Here is a 19,745-nt window from a genome sequence, read left to right as displayed (position 1 = left end):
CCTGAGCAGAAGTCCACGTGCCACGCTGTGATTGGCCATCAGCAGCCTTTATATAAATCAGACTGATGTAGGATCATTACTTTAACTGGACCAGATGGGACCACTCACTTTCATAAGCGAGGTACTATGATTTTAATCTTTTAATATCATTGGTATTGCAGTTACCTACTTAGTATAATGTACTCCTTAAAGGATGTACAGATATGTACAAAGTGTGGCTCTTTAATAGTTTAATAGTTTAATTATTTATATAGCACATTTAATTACAACAGAAGCGTTGACCAAAGTGCTGTACAAGAATGCAACATACATAATAAAACAACTTAGAGTATTCATAGTTTAGTTTGCATAGTATTGCATTGTATCTAAAAACAGTGCAGCGTGTAGGTAGCTGATATTTGATTTTTTAAATTCTAGCTGATTAACAGGAAGTTGGCTGCTATTCAGCGATCGTGTATATTTCCTTCCTCTTAGAGGCCACCCAAACACATGAGATATCAATAAAAAGCCCAGAATGTCCTCTATTTAGTACATCAGGACTTAGTGGGATATCTCAAATAAGTCAAAAGATATAGACCAAAAAACAAATGTCTATTACAGAGGACATAAACGAATAGGCTGGTTCTCAAGAGGATATGTTATATGACTTTGTTCTGCTCACAATACCCTTAATTTCTTACAGGAACCAACCCTGGAACAATGAGTGTGAAAGCAAAAAAGAAAGCTCGGTGAGTTACTTTGATTTTACTTTAATGTTATGTATACAGTTCTTCCTACTGTATATAAAACAATAGGAAATACTGTTATGCACTTCCTACAGAACAGTATTTCTGTAGGAAGTACTGTACGCAAAAAATGTGTGGCTCTATAGTACTGTAGGAAGTGCTGATACATATTAATATGATTTTTGGCGCCAATGTTATTTTCTCATTTTACTTGTAGGTCAAATTATTTATTGAATTGAATTACTGCTCAGTGTGTAATTATTTGAATCACTATATGAAATGTTTTTAATAATCTTTGAGTGCACATCTTCATTCATCTCCATTTGTAACCAGTTCCCTACAATTACATACTAAATGCAAAGTTCGTATTCAACGTTTTATCATCCAAATTACATCAAGTACCTGCCCCTTTTCAATTTATTGTCCCATAAAGTATCTTCTGATTTCATCACAAGCTGTTATCTGATTTAAAGTTGAGAACTTTATGGCTAAGAATACAAGTAAAATACACAAGCTTGTTTAATATTAGCTCTTTCCTATAATCAGTGTATCAGGAGGACTCACTTTGTTTTAAATTAAATTCAAACTCGGTGCTTTTTAATTTCTCTGCTGATACTGTTGCTTTTTTATAGGACTTCTTTCGGGGCCACAGCACCGCCCTTCATTGACTACTTGAAAGATATTCTACGTCGATATCCAGATGGCGGACAAATTTTGAAGGTTGGTGTAATGTTTTGCCAAAAGTCCATTTCATCAGTTACTTCTTAAAGTACTATCATAGGGTTGCAAAAGGATTTTCAGTCCTTTAGAAATCCGGTTTCAAAACTGTCCCTTGGCTCTGATCAGTAAATGCTTTCCTAATGATTGAATTGTCTCAGTTACTCATTTTGACATTTTGTACCTTGCTGATAAAAAAACACGAAGTCCATTTTGTAAATAACTTTTAAATAAATCATTATGTGATCATTTAAACTGTCACAAAGGAGGGTTATCTAGTCTGTGCTAACGGGCTAACTCCTTGTTATTAAAAAACACTATTTTCACAGTAAGATACACCATTGTGCACCCGGTTTCCAAAAAATAACAAGATAATGACAGCAAAAAAACACTAAGATTGTGGCCTCATAACAGACGTCAATGACTAATGTCACTGTGGTTCTGTCCAACTTTCATAGTGTGAAGAACTCATAAACTAATTTTGACCAAATTTCACACAAATGGATACGTTTTAGGAAATGATGATATTTTATATCCAAAGGGTCAAATTTCTGGTTTACAGTAACATAATATTTTAAAAAAAACCACTTTTCTGGCTATTGTTCAATACTGCAACACTAATCCTGGATGTGTACCTTGTGAGTATTGTCCGACTATTTGAACCTTTTTGCTGCTTGGATACAGTTTCTTTTTAGTAACAAATATATTTAAAACTCTTTTGGCTATCATAGCTATAAACTTGTGTGTGGAATCAGCTTTACAGGTCAAACGTGAGCACATGTAACATGTTTTTTGAGCTTCAAGATCTGTACCGCAAACAACATTCTCTATCCTAGATGCTTGACTTGGATAGGGATCAAATTAGTGGATTATTGGAAACATGGATGTAAACTGCAAACTGACTGCAAGCATTACTATAATTCTGTTTTTTCTGAGGTTTTGCACCACTTGCACCACATAAGCACCATGTGCATTAGGGTTCTTCTGCATACTCAGTTGCCTTTTTTGTGTGCTTTAATGTTGGAAGAAAATGTGAAAATATAATGCAGTACAATTCAACACTAATAGTATACAGTTGTGTTCAGAAGTTTACATACACAGGGGCATGATGGTCAGGATAAATTTTTCTTTGAAAACTACGAATTGTATGCACAAGTTTGGATTTATTTTGGATTTCCCCTAATCCACCAAGGGTCAAAGATATATATCAATCAATCAATCAAAATTTATTTATATAGCACATATTAAAACAACAGTGTTGACCATAGTGCTTCACAGTCAATAAAAACATGAGACAGTTAAAACAAACAATAAAAGAGGACAACAAACAATAGGTAACAACGCAACAAGCTAAAACAGCCAACTAGACAGAATCAAAAGCCAAAGTAAAAAAATAAGTTTTAAGACTTAAGTAATTTAAAAGACTGGATAGACTATATTAAGTTAGCCTTCTTTATCCATCTCAAAACCGGTTTTGATGTGCGTTTAGGATCATTGTCATGTTAGAACACTCAATGGTGTTTAAATTTTAACTGTCTGACTGTTGATTGGATGTAAAGTTGAAGAAGTCAATTTTCAATATTCCATCCCCTTCATGTAATGTACCAGTACCATAGCAAAACAGCCCCAAAGCATGAAGCTATTGACATCATGCTTGACAAACTGGCACACTGTTCTTAGGTTTGAAAGACTCAGCTTCACTGCTTTTCATTGTGGCCAAATACCAGAATCTTTGTTTTCGTCTGACTATAAAACTTTTCTCCTGAATGTATTTGGCTTGTCCTTGTGGGAAGCTGCAAATTTTAGTTGAGCAGAAGGTGCCAATTTTGGAGCAGGTGCTTTTTTTCTTGGTTAGCACCCTCTAAGTCCAGGGCGAGGCAAAAATGGGTCTTTGGGTCTTCTCACAGACCAAGGTCTGTAAGAAGTAAATGTAAATCCTGTAAACTTTCAGTTGTAGCCAGTTATGATTTAATAATGATGATAAGAATTTAATAGGCCTTGGCATTGTAAAAGACACTGTAGAACCTTCAGTAGCACTTAAAAGATTTAAGTTACTGTATGTATATAATATATATATTATATGTTATATTTTGGCCTTCTGTGGATTAGAGAAAATCTAAAATAAATTCAACCTTGTGCATCCAATTCTTGTTTTTTAAATAATTCAAAATATATGCTGTACAATCATTCCACCGAGGAAAAAGAGCAGTTCAAAGAAATCAGGAAAGTCCCAAATTACCATGGCATTCACGACCGTGTAAACTTTCAACCACAACTGTTTAGTTTTCAGTATTTCCGCCGAGTTAAACTGACACAAATAATAATTATGTCATAAAGCTTAAAAGATTTTTGTTTTTCATTGTATTTTGGCGAGCAAAGAATTATAATTAAAAAGTTGATTAACAATGTGCAAATGGATGAAGCAAATAAATGTTAACAGTAGAAACTGAGACAGATCTTTTCATTGTACACATTTTGATGTTACAGTAGGAAACCTAAATGGCTAATTAAAGCAGGGCTAGATCCCATTTAAACGAGTCACGTTCAGGGTTTAGTATGCTGGTTCACAGGAAAGATGGGACACTTCTTGGAACAAAACCATTGTTCACATCACCTCTCCTGCTAAAGTAAGGCAAAATTGCTTGTAGGGGTGCGGCTATCAATTATTTTAGGGATCAAGTAATCTATCGATTATTCAATTGATTATTCGAGTAATTGATAAGAAATACTTTTGTCTTATTAATGAGCAATAATAAATAATCAAAAGAGAAAGAACCAGCAGTGCATTGGTTTCAATTTTACATACTGCAATGTTTTAAAGTTTAACTGCATACAAGATCTGTAAAAAATAAATAAATAAAATAAAATCTATATTGAAATTTTAGCTTTTAAAGAAAACAGTTTCTTAAATGCAAAAGATATATAAAAATCTCAATCACAAAGTAAACTAAGGAATAAAAATGTACCTTTACTCTGTCTTGTTGGAAGATTTTCTGACATTATTAAAAGGTAAGTTTAAAAACCCTCAGGTCAGGTACACCCCATCTCCCCCTTTAGCCTCACCCCTGTTTGCTGAAGGTATCAGACTAAACTCCTAGGAGCTTTTTTCCAGTAAAGGTTTTAATGGTAATTACAGGAACAGCCCTGCTGTTTTGGACGCTAGAAGAGCGTTTTCTTTCACTCATCCTGACCTCACCGTTCTCGGTAATGGCTCTGACTCTTTGCTCTGTGTAAACAGACTCTGGCTCCACATTAAACTGTGCCAACATCAACATCACTGCTGCTATTGTGTTATCAGTGTTTTTGAAAAGCTAGTATTTACGTTGTTTGGCAAATGAGCGCGCTACAGAGCCGTGCGTTAAACACAGCATAGAAGAATTTGTGTCGAGAATGTTTTTTAGAATTAAATTACTTGATGAATTTTTGCAGCCCTACTAGCTTCCATTGGCTGTCTTCTGTTAATGGTTGGTTTTGTTGGTCAATCAGGAACTGATTCAAAATGCAGATGATGCTCAAGCCACAAAAGTGGTTTTCATCCATGATGAGCGAAGCTATGGGACTGAAAGCCTTTGGACTGAAGAACTGGGAAAATTTCAAGGTATTTATTGATTAACAATAAATAAAAAAGCTTTTCTCTAAAACATATGTTTCTAATGTTTCTTTTACTTTTACATGAAAAAAGGTTAAAAAGAAGAAAAATCAGTCAGTCTTTTTTTCAGTCTTTCTTTTTCTTTTTTTATGTATTATCACAAAGCCATGAGAATGTTTTATTTTTACGAAGGTCCTGCTCTCTATGCCTACAACAATGCCGCATTCTCTGAGGACGACTGGGGAGGAATTCAGATGGCTGGAAGGAGTGTCAAGCGTGACGACCCGAACAAAGTCGGGAGGTTTGGAATCGGCTTCAACTCTGTTTACCACATAACAGGTGAAACTATGTATAGTTATCACACTTGATAAGAGTAATGTTTGTTTTGTTTTTTTAAATAAACAATTGACAGTAGCATATCTTTACTTTGTCCACAGATGTGCCAAGTATATTCAGTTCAGGCCACCTTGGCATGATGGATCCCCAAGAAAAAATATTTGGAGAGAGAAATGGAGGGTTTTGGTGGTCTTTGGATGATGCTGAAGACCAAGAAGTTCTGCTGAATATGCATGATCAGTTCCAACCATTTAGAGATATAGTCTCACATGTGTGTGACCATGGATGGTCAAAAGTTGTCATGGAGGATCAGCACTTCAATGGGACAATTTTTAGATTTCCTTTACGTAATGAAGCATCAGAAATTTCTGATAATCTGTATGACTCAGATAAAGTGGTTGAGCTTTTTGATAGCTTCATTGCAGATGCAGATTTGAGCCTCCTCTTCTTGAAAAATGTCACTTCCGTGTCCTTGTTACATATTAGTGAAGATGGAGCTGTTAACACCAGACTTGAAGTGAAATCTTCAGTCCCCACAGATGATGTTTTAGAGCCAGAAGAGGAGTCAGTCACTGAGGGTCTAACAAGGTTCAAAGTTATAACTGTGAGTTCAAAAGACCAAAAAGAGACAAAGTGGCTTCTGACAACATGTACCATGAAAGAGGGCGTTGCAGAAGATCTTGATTTGCTTACAAAGAAGTTGAGCTTTTTACCTCAAGTTGACCTGGCATTCCCCTGTGGTGAGAAGAGAGACTGTAGCCAGAGCAGACTGAGCTGCTTTCTCCCCCTTCCAAACAATGAATCCAATAAGACAGGACTCCCAGTTTATGTCAATGCATGCTTTGGCCTCACAGACAATAGAAGACACATCAAATGGCAAGAGGAAGACCAGAGACATGATGAACATGCTTTGTGGAATGAAATGCTGATGAAGGAGGTGTTTCCACAAGCATACATCAAGATCATTCAAGATGCCATTAAACTTGCCCAAAAATCTATCCTCCCCGTTTCCTCTGTGTACAATCTGTGGCCAGATCTCACTCAGATACAACACAAAGAAAAATGGCATGCTCTCACTCTGGATGTTTTTCATCACTTATTCAGACAGAACGTGGCCATCCTCTCTCTTGCTAAAGATGAAAGACAGTTTATCTCTCCATCAGAAGCTGTTTTCCCCTGCAATGGCCCAACAAGCACCAACATATTGTCTGCCATTAAAAGGGCTTTAGTGTCATGTGGAGAAAATCTTGTCACTTTACCAGCTAGTGTTGCAAAGGCTATAAATGAGGCCTACCCAAACCCTACTACCCTAAAACATGTGACTCCAGCATTCCTCAGGGCCATTCTCCACAGGACCGGTGTGGATAACATCACTAAAGATGACAAACTCAGTCTTTTGGAGTACATTTTAGGGGATGAACAATATAAAGAACTTGAGGGTCTTCACCTCCTTCCACTCAGTGATGGCTCTTTCAGATATTTCACATACGAAGAGGAAGACACTGCTTTGATTGACAGCCATGAATGTCCAAGGTAGGGTTTCCATACATCTATCAATATTTAAAATAATGTTATATTCATTATGACTAAAGTTGCCATTTTTATGTGTTATTCACATATTGATTGTAACTGAATATTTGGAAGGTTCAGGAATATTTCTATACTGAATGAACTCCTAACAGTTTGACAGAATCCATTGCACTTTTTTATAGAGTCTTGCTGCCATTCTGTAAACCCTTCTTCATCCCACATGATCTGACTCCAGCCTGCAGTGCACATCTGAAAGAACTGGCCAGAAGAAGTAAGTGAAAGTAATTTTAAACAATACAGAGTCATTTGTACACAGCTACACATTTTAGCACACACATTTATTCTTAACTTTAAAAAAAAAAATCTTTTTAATCTGCTCTTCAGATTTCTTCAAGGTCACCAACATTGATGCATCCCATTTGGCTGAATATGCAAGACGATATTTGCCACCAGACTGGAAGCAGACAGGGAAGAACCTTGTTGCATGGGACAACAACAACAGTCAGCATCCACCTTTAGACTGGTTCCAAGAATTCTGGAGGTTTCTCAACAGTCATTTTGATGAGTTAAGTCCTTTCACTGACATACCTCTAATACCAGTTAGTCCTCTGTCTGGCAGTCAGACTGTATCAGTAGCAAAACTACAGCAGAACACAACCCTGATCTTTCAGAAAAGTAAACAGCTGAGTTTGCCAGACCAAATAGCTCAGCTGGTGAACAAAGTTGGTGGCACAGTGGTGAGAGGAAATGAGTGGCTCAAGCATGTAGACCTTGACTCGTATGTGCTGTGCCCATCTCCAAGGAGTGTTTTGAAGGTCCTGATGAATTTAGATTTCCAGCATCTTGTCACAGAACTCAAATCTGCCTCTTACACAGCACGAGAAGAACTGAAAGATTATCTCTCTTATCTGGATTCTCTCTCAAAAACAGAGAAAGATTTTCTCTTGAGGTTGCCTTTGTTTCAAACCATGAAAGGATTCAGTGTTGCAGCTCAATCGAAACAAGCTGTGCTTCTGATCTCAGGCCTAACAGTACCAACAGAGCTCCCTATGCCTGATTCCATAATCCAGTGTTCTACTGAGACTGACCGCAGACTGTTACAGCTGCTCAAAGTTCATCTCTTGGACACCGCCGAAGCAGCCAATGTTCTTGTTGACAGCATAAGGAAAGGCGCTTGCAGCAGTGACAACACTAACAAAACAATGACTTGGATTTTACAGCATGGTAAGGTGCTTTTCTCACAAAACGAATCCCTGAAATGCAGCTGTAAGGACTTGAGCTTCATTGAGGTGAATGGACAGCTGAAAAAGGCATCTGACTTTTTTGATCCAAGAATTCAGACTTTTAAAGTCATCTTTGAGTCAGACTTCTTTCCACCGCCTTCATACACTCATTCACTGCAGATGCTGGAAAGCTTAACAGAAATCGGATTACTGAATAAAGAGATGGATGTCTCACCTGAACATTTGCTACATGCTGCCACGCTGACTGACAAACTGTGTGTGAACTCACAAACTGAGGCTCTGAGAAGAGCTCAGGTTCTGTTGGAAATGTTGGAAAGTAATGATCTACTGACAAAGTTTTCTCACAGACAGCTTCATTGCCTCAAAATGCTAAAATGGATCCCATGTGAACAACCTGGAAGTGAGAAACAATTCAGTGATAAATCTCAGAAGTATTGTTTGTTTTGCCCAAATGAAATAAGACATTCTGTGTATAAGGACATTGTTGGACATGTAATGCCACTAACAGGGAAGCTCAGTGACAGAGTTAGCAACAGACTTGGTCTCAAAGACCTACCACCACCTGAAAAAGTGATTGAAAATCTTTCAGTCTTGAAATCAAAAGCACTGGAAATGGCTAATCCTGACACAGATGTAGACTTCAAAAGACAGCTGCACAGCATTTACAAACACATGCAAGACAATGTCTCTGTATTTGTTACAATGATGGGCAATGAGACATGCTGGCTATGGGCCCAGAACGAGTTTGTTGCACCCCAGGATCTGGTTCTTGAATACCCAAATAATCTAGATCTGAGTTCTTACATTGGGAAGGTGCCAAGTGAATTTTTGCCATACAGAACATTGTTCCAGAGGTTTGGCCTGAGAAAAGTACTTTCCAATGAAGACATTTTGGGCATTCTGTACTCCATCCAGCAAACAATTGAAGCAAGACAACAGCCGATTGCAAGTTCTTCAGAGGTCAAAGTGTCAATAGAAATTCTCAACTGGCTCTGGAAAGAGAAGAAAACAGTTCAGGATGACATCCCAGTGCCAGTCATTGCTGAGGGAGGAAAATTTACCCTTAAACCACGATCAACAGCTCTTTTCTGTGATGTAAGCAAAAATGGACTGAAAGAACTAAACTGCAGAGAAGAGGAAATTTATGTCATACATGAGGAAATCCCAAAAGCAGCGGCTGAATGGCTGGAAATTCGTTTTCTCAGTACCCACATCCTTGATCCAGAGGAGATAGGAATAGAGCAGTGTGGACAATCTGAACCAATAACAATGAGGATAAAAAACATTCTTAAAGAGTACGATGAAGACAGTGACATCTTCAAAGAGCTCATCCAGAATGCAGAGGACGCTGGGGCAGATGTTTGCAAGTTCTTGGTGGATTTCAGAGTACACAGAGATGCCCCCGAAAGCCTGATTGACCCTGACATGGCTCTTTGTCAGGGACCTTGTCTTTGGGCTTTTAATAATGAGCAGTTCACAGCCGAGGATTGGAAAAATATTGTCAGAGTTGGCTCAGCCTCAAAGGAAAACAAAGTGGAAAAAATTGGAAAGTTTGGACTTGGATTCAACACTGTGTATCATGTGACAGATGTCCCCTCCATCCTTAGTGGCAACACTCTCCTCATACTTGATCCAAATGTTACTCATCTCACAAAGCATATCAAACATAAATCAAATCCTGGACTCAAGCTGGATCTCTCTCAACAGCGACTCTTTCATTGTTTTCCTGGTCAGTTTGGATCATATGAAAACATTTTTGACTGTAATTTCACTCGAAAAAGTCCTCCTGAACCCTATCCAGGCACTCTGATCAAATTACCTTTCCGAAGTGAAGAAGAAGTTGTCAAATCAGAAATAAGCACAAATGTGTATCAAAAACCCCATATCCTTGATTTTCAACATCTCTTTTCTAAGAATTCACAAACCCATCTGCTTTTTTTAAAGAACATCATTACATTATCCCTCCAAAATATCCCACACAATGGATCAACTCCACCAACAGAAAACGAAATAGAGACCATCTTCTCTGTGTCCAAAACCACTGTGAGTGCAATGGAGATTCCTGATGACACCAGTGTGTCCAAGCAACGTCATGCTGAGAAATCACTGATGAAAGTTGATGGTAAATGCAAAGGACTAATTGAATCTTGCACAGTCAGAATTATCCAAATATCCAGTCAGCAGTCTAATGAAAATGAAGTTCAGCTCTGGCTCCTGTACAACTGCTTTGGGACAGATGAGTCCTTTAAAATGGCCATTCACAAAAACAAGCAGGCCAGTTTCTCTTTGCCCATTGGAGGGATTGCTGTGCCTTTGCAAAACGATCCAGAAACTGGAAAATTCACCACATTACAAACAGAACTTGTTGGACAGGCCTTTTGCTTCCTTCCTCTTCCCATTCACACGGGTCTTCCTGTCAATGTAAATGGCACATTTGCTGTGACAAGCAACCGAAAAGGTCTGTGGGAAACTGGAGTGAAAAATGACTGGAACAAAGCTCTCCTTCAGGATCCAGTAGTGACAGCATATGTTACTGTACTCAAGGCACTAAAGAAAATGTCAGAAAATAAGCAGCTGGTGAGTTACTGTTATCACACCTTTTGGCCTGATAGAGAGAAAGTGACTGAAACTTTCAAGCCTTTAGTGGATGCACTTTACTCAACCATTGTTGACGACTCTGTTGGTCCAGAGCTCTTTAGTGATGGAGAACAATGGTTCTCAATGAACAATGCCATATTTCTACATGAGAGCATTGAAAATGATGAAAAGATTGGTGACCTTGCAGTGCAAGTTTGTCAGAAATATGCAAAAGGACCCAATCATGTTGTTCCTCTTCCACTTTGGCTGAGAAATAGCTTCAAACAGGCTGGCCTAGAAAAGGTTTTACAAAACAGGACCTGGAACTGGGAGAAGTTCTACAGAGAAGCAGTGTTCAGTAACCTAACTACAATGGACTCGAAGAGTAGAGATACCCTTGTGCTGCATGCTATTGACCTTCATATCAAAGAAATTGACAATCTGCTGCTCTGCTATCCATGCATACCCACAAAGGGTGGACAGCTCCAACATGTCAGGAAACTTGTGAATCCTACAGGGAAAGTGGCCTGTCTTTTTGAACCAAAAGAGGGACGCTTGCTTGATGGATCCGAAAATGACTACAGATCTCCAAAAAGGATTCAGCGTTTGTTGGAACTTGGTATGGCAAATGACCATCTCCCATTGGAAGACATCACAGAGAAAGCAGGCACAATTAATAAAACCTGGAGCATTGACAAAAAGAAAGCATTTGTCCACTTGAAGTGCCTTTTTGAACTGATGAAGAATCACATTTATGATGAAGGCTCTCACCACTGGAAAACACTGAGGACAACTGCATTTTTTCCAGCATATTCACCTGGTGATGCAAAAATGGAAGGAAATGTAACACTTAAAAAGCCCACTGATGTTTTTAGTGACAAATGCTCCCTTCTTGTTAACATGACACAACCAGTGCTGAATAATAGTAATTTGAAAATACACCACAGTGATCCAGTCCTAAAGATCTTGGGCGTGAACAGCACTCCGAAGCCAGAGGTGGTGCTCCAGCAGCTGCATGAAGGAAGCAAACAAGCACACTCCATTGACAGATCCATGCTTTACAAAATAGCATTTGAGTGCTATACGTGTCTGGATCAGTGGATCTGTGACTCTGGAAATACCACTTACATTTCACAACAAGCAAATTCATTTCCATTCATCCTCATTGGTGATACATTTGTGAATGTTGATCGTGTAGCTGAGAACGGGCAATTTGAAGCAAAGCCCTATCTCCATGTACTTCCAGCTGCCTTCACAAGCTTCAGGAACCTCTGGAAATGTATAGGTGTTGAAAAACAATTCACGACCACTCAGTTTCTAACTGTGTTGCAGGAATTAAAAGTTCAACATGGAAACCAGCCCCTAACAGAGAGTGATCTCTTAGTTTGCCTCACAATTTTAATCAAAGGGATATTTGAGGCCAAAGTCAAAATCACAGATGACTGTTTGATACCCAATGAGCATGGAGTTTTGCAGTTTGCTAGTGAGCTATTTTACAATGACAGCCCATGGATGCCACTCACTTCAGGTGTCACATTATGTCACGAGAATATCCCACGAGCTATGGCTCGCCACCTTGGAATCAAAACAACAAGGCATCATACTCTGGAAAACCACATAGTTGATGACATGTCACCATTTGCTTTTGACTTTGAACAGCAGGAACAGCTGACTGTTCGTATTAAAAACATAATTTCAGCCTATCCATCAAAGAAGGATATCCTTAAAGAGCTCATCCAAAATGCTGATGATGCAGAAGCAACAGAAATTCACTTCATCTGGGACAAAAGACAACATGGAAAAGAAAAAACATTTGGGAAGAAATGGAACAATCTCCAGGGTCCAGCACTTTGTGTGTTCAACAACAAAGTGTTTTCTGATGCTGACATTAAGGGAATTCAACAGCTGGGAGAGGGAGGAAAGCACAGCACCCCAGGGAAGATAGGCAAGTACGGAGTTGGATTCAACTCTGTTTACCATCTGACTGACTGCCCTTCGATCCTTACAGGAGATGAAGTACTTTGCATTTCTGACCCCAATCAAAAATACATTGAAAATCATTCAAATAACCAGCGATATGGCATTGGCTATAAACTCGCTGACACTTTCAAAGAAATGTACGTAGATGTCTACAAATCCTTTCTTCCAGACAAATTTTCTCTTAAAGAGGGCACCATGTTCAGATTACCTCTGAGAATGGGTACAAATGCAAATACCTCCAAAATATCACAGCAAGGAGTCACTGACCGCGACATGAAAGAACTGTGCTCTGCCCTGTCTGAAGATCCTGAAGGACTAATTCTCTTTCTGAAAAACATCTGCAAAATCAAAGTCCATGAAATCAGTGACTATTCAGGAGGACTTAAAACCATCTTTGAGGTTGAAAAAAATCTGCCACAGAAAAGTCGGGACGAGAAAGATGCTTTTGTGAAACATCTACAAAATGCACTGCAATCAGACAAAACAGCAACACAAAAGACTTTCTATGAAACTGTGATTTCCACCTCAGATAAAAGACAAAGTAAGTGGATTGTTGCAGAACAATTTGGCTCCTTCAAAGACAGCTACGATTTAAAACTATCAGAAAAACTTCCCCAAGCATCATTAGCTGCACGTGTGAACACAAAGGGATCCAGCATCATGGATTTTAAAGGAGAAGCCTTTTGTTCACTTCCTTTGCCAGGGAAAACTGGACTGCCAGTACATGTCAATGGAAACTTTGAGGTTGATTCTGCCAGGAGAAGCCTTTGGAAAGAAGATGGGAAGAGTAAGAAATCAAACTGGAATGAGATTTTGAAACAGAACGTCATTGCTCCGCTTTATGCAGATCTCCTGCATTACATCAGGCGCAGCATTGCAGTCAAGAAAGTTTCCCTTAAATTTATTGGCTCATGTTTCAGTACAGAATACTTGTGTTTTTGGCCAACTGTGTCCAAGGATGTTTGCCCAGACTGGCATGAAATGATACATGGAGTATACAGATCACTGAAAGAAAAAGGCCTTGATGTAATCCCTGTGATGAAGAGCTCAACACGGAAAATTGCAGATAAAAAAATTAAAGAATACTCATTTGACTGGTGTAATGTCAGTGAAACAGACTCACTTGAGGACCCTTATCTGACAAACCTGACAAACTACAAGCTGATGGCCATCTTGGAAGATCTTGGAATGAAGCTGGTTCCTTATTCCACAAACATGCAGAGGATTTGGAAAAGTTTCAGATCTGCTGGGGTTGAAGTGAAAGAGGTCAGTCCCTCCTCTGTGCAGACTTTTCTACGAGCAAAACCTCTCAATGATCCAACCCAAACAGATGAGGATTTACCTTTACCCATAAGTGCCACTTTGATCAAAGATGAGAAAAGATGTTCAGAGCTCCTGAGTTTTTGTTTAAAAGATTTCTCCTCACAAAAGGTCACACAGAATTTACTCAATGGCCTTCCACTTCTTCTCACAAGAGATAAAGTTTTAAGACTCTTCAACTCCCAAACACCCACGTGGATATCAAGGTATGAAGATCTCTTCTTTGACTGCCAGGCTCAATTTGCAGATTATCAAATCAACATTTGGCACACTGACCTTCTTCAAAGATTAAAACTTGTCAGAAATATGACTTTGCACCACTCAGAGAAATATCTGAAACCATTAATTCAGCATCTTCTTTATGACTGTGACATTGATCCACACAGTGGTTTTCATGTCCCCAATAAGAAAATGTTGGAGTGGCTGAAATCACTTTGGAAGTTCATAACAAGTGAAATTAGACTACCAACATCTAGCGATGACAAGTCAAGTCTGACACTAAGTGATGTGAGGAAACTCTTCAGCGACTGCTACATTTTACCTGTTGTGTGTCCAAGGTTGAACAACAAGCTCTTCCTGCAAACAATGAAACACATGTCAAGTGTTGTGTTTGCCTCACAGAAACACAAAGACATATCAGGCATCCTCTTCAAACTTGGTTTTATGAGGTTTGATCATGTTTTCTTCTCTGAGATGGACCGATGGATATATTCATGTCTACAAGATGAACTTCTTGATGTAGATGATCAAAGCTCAGTGTTGGATCAAGTGTACAAAATTAATCGCTCAGAGTTTTCCCACCTTTCAAATGATAATATGAAAGAGTTTCAGATGTTCCTGCAATCAGGATTATCCAAGTCCAAAGTCAGCAAAGAGTATGTGAGGAAGCTCAAATCCTTACCAATATTTGAAACAACACATGGTGAACGAGTGAGGGTTGATGGACCTAAACAGGTTTACGTTCTCAACAGCTTTTATTCAGTGAAATTTCCAGATTTGTTCAACCTGCCCAACACCGGCAGCATTTTTCTCAAGTTCAACTCTGAGAACCACACACTGTCAGAAACAGTCAACATTCAGGTCCTGGATGATTTGCAGTATTTCATGAAGTTTATACTGCCTGCTGTACACCAACTCACAGAGACACAGATTCTTCACAGCCTCAAGCTGTTGCTCTCACTACATTACTCTTCAGAGGACAAGAAAACTATCATCTCCTCACTGAAGACAGTGAAACTGATTCGTAGTTCCCAAGGTAGACTAGAGCCTGCATCATACTACTTTGATGAGAGTGTGGAGCTGTACAAACGAATGTTGCCCCACGAGAGATTTGTTCCTGAGACATTTTGGACTGAGCTGTGTGAAGGAAATGATTACCGGTACGCACCAGAAAAGGCAAAAGAGCTGGTCAGAGAACTTGGAATGAAGCATGTTGTGTCAAACGATGAAATAATAAATTTCGCGTACCAGCTGGAATCAGAAGCAAAAGGAAAAGGAAAAATTGAAGACCTGAAACTGAAATCATCATTACTTTTCAGGGAAGCCTTGAATAAAGCATGTGATGTCAAAGACAACAACAAAAGTTTGCTGGAAAGCATTGCTGACATCAAATTCATTTTTCCAGTTAATATTCGAAAAGAACTGTCCAACTACCACCAACCATTTGCTGCTGAAGGAACTACTGTTAAAATTAGAGGCTCGTTGATTGAAAAAAATCCAGGACATCAGGATTTGATTTGGACCTCAATGCCAATTATTCACTTACCATTTTATACAGCACAGAAACTTATGCAGATGATGAAAAATGCAGGAGCTCATGAAGAACCACCTCCAAACTGTGTTGCCAGTAACATAAGAAACATCTGTCAGTCACCATGTGAAACTGACCAGCTGATCAAAACACGAGCTAAAGTGTTCAGAAGTTCGTACGCTTACCTGCAAGCAAAAAGATTTGAAGGAAACCAGCTGGCTGGTCTTCCTGTTGTGTTGGTTGAAAAAGACACAAAACTTATGAGGCCTGATGACGTGTGTCTGTCGCTCTCCTATGATCTGGACTTCAGACCATATCTGTACAAGATTACTCCAGAAGATGCAGTGTATGCACCGTTCTTTCAGAAAATTGGTGTGAAGAACGAAGCTACTGCAGAGCAATATTGTAATGTTTTGGCAGCAGTTTACGCTGATTCCTGTGATAAACAGAAACTACATTTGAACCAGCTGATAACTGTGAAACGAGCTGTTGAGCAGTTGTTTAAGTTAATCAGTGCTCAGGGAAACCAGACGCTTCTTGAAAATGTTGAGACTCTGTATCTTCCTGCAGTAGATGGTAAATTATACCCATCATCCACACTCTGCTACAACGACACAGTGTTTGAGACCAAAAGGTTGGAAGAAGCGCTGGAGAACAAGTTCCTGCTGCTTCAGAAACTCAGTGAATGTCATTTGGGCAACGACAAATACAAGCATCATCAGCTGTTGCAACTGCTGCCTCAGAAGTTTCAGCCAAAGATGCTGTCTGAGTTCACAGAGGAAAGAGTTGTGGAATCAGAGATGCAGCTTTGTGAACTTGAGACTGGCTGTAAATTTAGTGGATGGTTTGATAAACATCTCTCCTCAGGAGCCTTTAAATATGGATTAATTTGTCTTATTAGAGAGAATTCTCAAGGCAAAATAACACAAGAGGATGCCACTAAAATGTGTGAGAAGACTTTTGGCAGTATACAAATTATCTGCTGCAAAACATTGAAAACAACACTCTGGCTCGATAAACAGCCCCTTCCCAAAACAGATGAAGAAACAGATGTATCTGTGGAACGAGGGCAACAAGGATGCACCTTTTACTTAAAGCACAATGATGACATGGCTCTCAAGGTAATAAATGAAGTCATCATGACACTGACAAAGGAGATTAATGCTCTTTTAGGGAACAGAATTGCATCGGTTCACCTTCCAGTGCTGGGACAACTCCTCATGTGTGACGATCTGCAAGATGTTCGGAAAACTCTGGCTAAAAATCAGATCCGTGACAGTGCTGAAACTGAAAGTTCCTCTTTTAGTCCAGCAGCCCCTGGGACAGAGGTTCCAGAAGAATGGCATGATTGCTTGGACATGAATGTCCTCAACAACTTTGAGGAGGGGGAATATGTTGGTTACAGCATTGATGACAAGTACATTTATGCAGTTATTGTTGAAGAACTGCCTGGTCACAATGGACGATATTCATGGAGATACAAAATAGATATTGGAGAAGATGAGCCCATTGAAGTCAGCTGTGTTGATCTGTTTCAGTTTAAACGAGAAAAGAAGGTAAAAACAGAAAGGAGGAAATGCATGGAGCCAGGACCACAGAAGAAGACGCTAAAACCAGAAGAAAACACTTGCATGGAGCTGGAACCACTGACAGGAGCTGTGCCACATTCTTCTGAATCATCAACAAATTCTTTACCGGCCTCTGTTGAGGAAGCTAAAAGGGAAATTGATAAATGTTTGACAGAGATCTGGAGGCTTCCTGAGGAGGAGAGGCACAAAGCCATCAAGAGACTGTACCTCAGGTGGCACCCTGACAAAAATCCGGATTGCCAGTCTCTCGCCAATGAGGCATTCAAATATTTACAGAATCAAATTGATGAGCTCAGCAAACCCAAAGCTGCAGGCTCGACCTTTTCAAGCAGAAACACAAATTTCAGAGGCTTCTATGAAGAGTGGAATCAGGAGGCCAGGTATCACAGAAATAGTCGAGAGAGGTTCTCTAGAGGTTATAGAGGTTTCCATTCCTACAACTTCTGGACCCATAATGAAAATGTCCCAAGGCCAGACAGAGAAGAGGCCAGGCGCTGGTGTAGACAGGCTCGCTGCGATCTCAATGCAGCTCACAAAGACACTGGTGGAGGGAGCACAGAGTGGTGTCTGTTTAAGGTCCATCAAGCAGTGGAAAAGTCTCTCATAGCAGCATGCTATAAAAGAAATGGACAACACCCCAACAGCAGCTCAATTTCAGCCACTGCTGCACAAGTTTCCTGCTACAGCCTCCAACTGAGAGATCTGCCTGAGATTGTGAAAAACCTGCAGACACTCGGAGTGGATCCTAAAAAGACTCAATATCCCAACTGCCATCCATATCCTCACATACCGAACGGACGATTCAGATCAGAGAATGAAATGCTGGCACTGAACAAGGCATCAGAGCTCCTTAATAAAATAGAAGCATATGTGAATTAAGGATTTAAGACAAGGTATTGGTCAGTGTAACTGTTTTTCTAAATGTTAAAAGGATGATTCCCACAGTGGAAAACTGAAATATTATTTAGCATCACAACCAAAAAGGAATTTAAGTTGTATTTTTTTTTTTGTTTGAGTAATGATCACTGAATGATGTTAGTATGAAGTATAAACAACAAAGGTTTTTGTGCACTTTCATGAATATTCACCTAGGAAACATGTAATGACTGTATGACTTTGTTTTGCTTTGCTTTCGTTTTGAAGCTGCTCATTTGTGATATTGATATATTATGTGTTTTGTTTTATTTTGAAAATGCGTATATCAAGTATTTTTTGTATGCAACTTAGTTGGGATTTTTGACTACTCTTTGGAGTAGGTCATTGGACTGCTTCATTGTTGTTTGGTAAATACCTGCTGGGAAGCAATATACTTACTGTAATATAACATTTATGAAAAGGCAAATGTGAAGACTACTTACTGATTGAAGCTGCAACTACTGTAGAAGTTCTGTCTAATGTATTTAGAGATTTTCTTACTTATTTTTCTTACATTTTAAACAGTTATTACTATTGACATCCATAACTTTTGGTGACAGAAGACACTCAGCATGTAATTTTGTTATGTTAAGTGCAAATGCAAATGAAATTGGCAGAAATCTGTCCCAACCTATTATTATCATTTAATAAAAGTTTTCTTATGAAAGAAAAGAAATGGCAATGCCTGTCATATTTCTAAAAAGGGGTCAAGGGTTAGCTAATATTACTATAATTAAGTATAATTATATAATAAGTTTAAGATTATTACTTCATTTCATTCCTTGTTCATTTACTGTATATTCAGGAGTTCTTAAAGGAATAAAGATTACCTACTTTACACTAACTGTGTCTGTTTAATGTGATTTCACTTTTTCACTGTATCATTTAATTTTAATGTGTCAGTGGCCAGTGTGACATAAAAACTGTACCCGGTAATACCAGTAAAATCTGACAGGAAAAAATCTCTGAAGTTTGCTGACTTTGACTCTCTCCCTAAACTTCGACCACCATCTATGGCAATGTAGAATTAAGGCTACGTCCAAACGTACACGGGTTTTTTTGAAAATGGAGATTTTCCGTTTTCGTTTTAAAAAATAATCCCGTCCATACGTAAAGGCAGAAATGAAGGAAAACGCTGCTAGGAACATGCCAAAGCAGCGCACACCTTTGATGCTGCGTTTTCTCCGTTTTTCTCATCCACACGTAAACGCAAAAACGGAGTTTTCAAAAATATCCATCCTGGCCAGAGTCTTTAAAAATCTCCGTTTTCAGTGACCGAAAACGCTGTTTACGTGTGGACGAAAGGTGCAAACGCATAGAAAAATCTGCGTTTTCAAAAATACCCGGGTACGTGTGGACGTAGCCTAAGATTGCTCAAATTCAGGATTACTTGAGCTCTGCAATTCATGAGCTGCGGCTGAGATGAACATACAAAAGACATCTATGCTAAGATGAGATCAGCCCTGCACAAGA

The 19,745-nt window shown here is 39.0% G+C and overlaps 1 protein-coding gene across 1 annotated transcript; it reads left to right on the top strand.

Moving 5' to 3' along the window:
• Positions 1-66: 66 nt before the first annotated feature.
• Positions 67-19,112, top strand: LOC147311734 (sacsin-like). The gene is made up of 8 exons (XM_086266871.1): positions 67-121; positions 683-728; positions 1,358-1,445; positions 4,929-5,040; positions 5,224-5,370; positions 5,469-6,900; positions 7,080-7,168; positions 7,282-19,112. The coding sequence occupies exons 2-8, from the start codon at positions 700-702 to the stop codon at positions 18,234-18,236; spliced, it is 12,852 nt and encodes a 4,283-aa protein (XP_086122997.1). The 5' UTR covers positions 67-121; positions 683-699; the 3' UTR covers positions 18,237-19,112.
• The last annotated feature ends 633 nt before the right edge of the window (positions 19,113-19,745 follow it).

This window comes from Aulonocara sp. 'chitande type north' Nkhata Bay, linkage group LG16 (genome assembly GCF_057382095.1).
Source record: "Aulonocara sp. 'chitande type north' Nkhata Bay isolate Kocher_YH1m ecotype deep benthic linkage group LG16, A_spYH_male_GT1.1, whole genome shotgun sequence".
NCBI classification, from domain to species: Eukaryota; Metazoa; Chordata; class Actinopteri; order Cichliformes; family Cichlidae; genus Aulonocara; species Aulonocara sp. 'chitande type north' Nkhata Bay.
Note: the sequence above shows the minus strand (reverse complement) of the source record. Positions and strands in the feature narration are given on the sequence as shown.

Bases quoted from the DNA above. Each gene is read 5' to 3' on its own strand.
- LOC147311734 (XM_086266871.1), top strand. From the start codon at position 700: ATGAGTGTGAAAGCAAAAAAGAAAGCTCG. The intron at 5,371-5,468 runs GTGAAACTATGT...CTTTGTCCACAG, and splicing joins CTCTGTTTACCACATAACAG to ATGTGCCAAGTATATTCAGT. The intron at 7,169-7,281 runs GTAAGTGAAAGT...TCTGCTCTTCAG, and splicing joins GAAAGAACTGGCCAGAAGAA to ATTTCTTCAAGGTCACCAAC.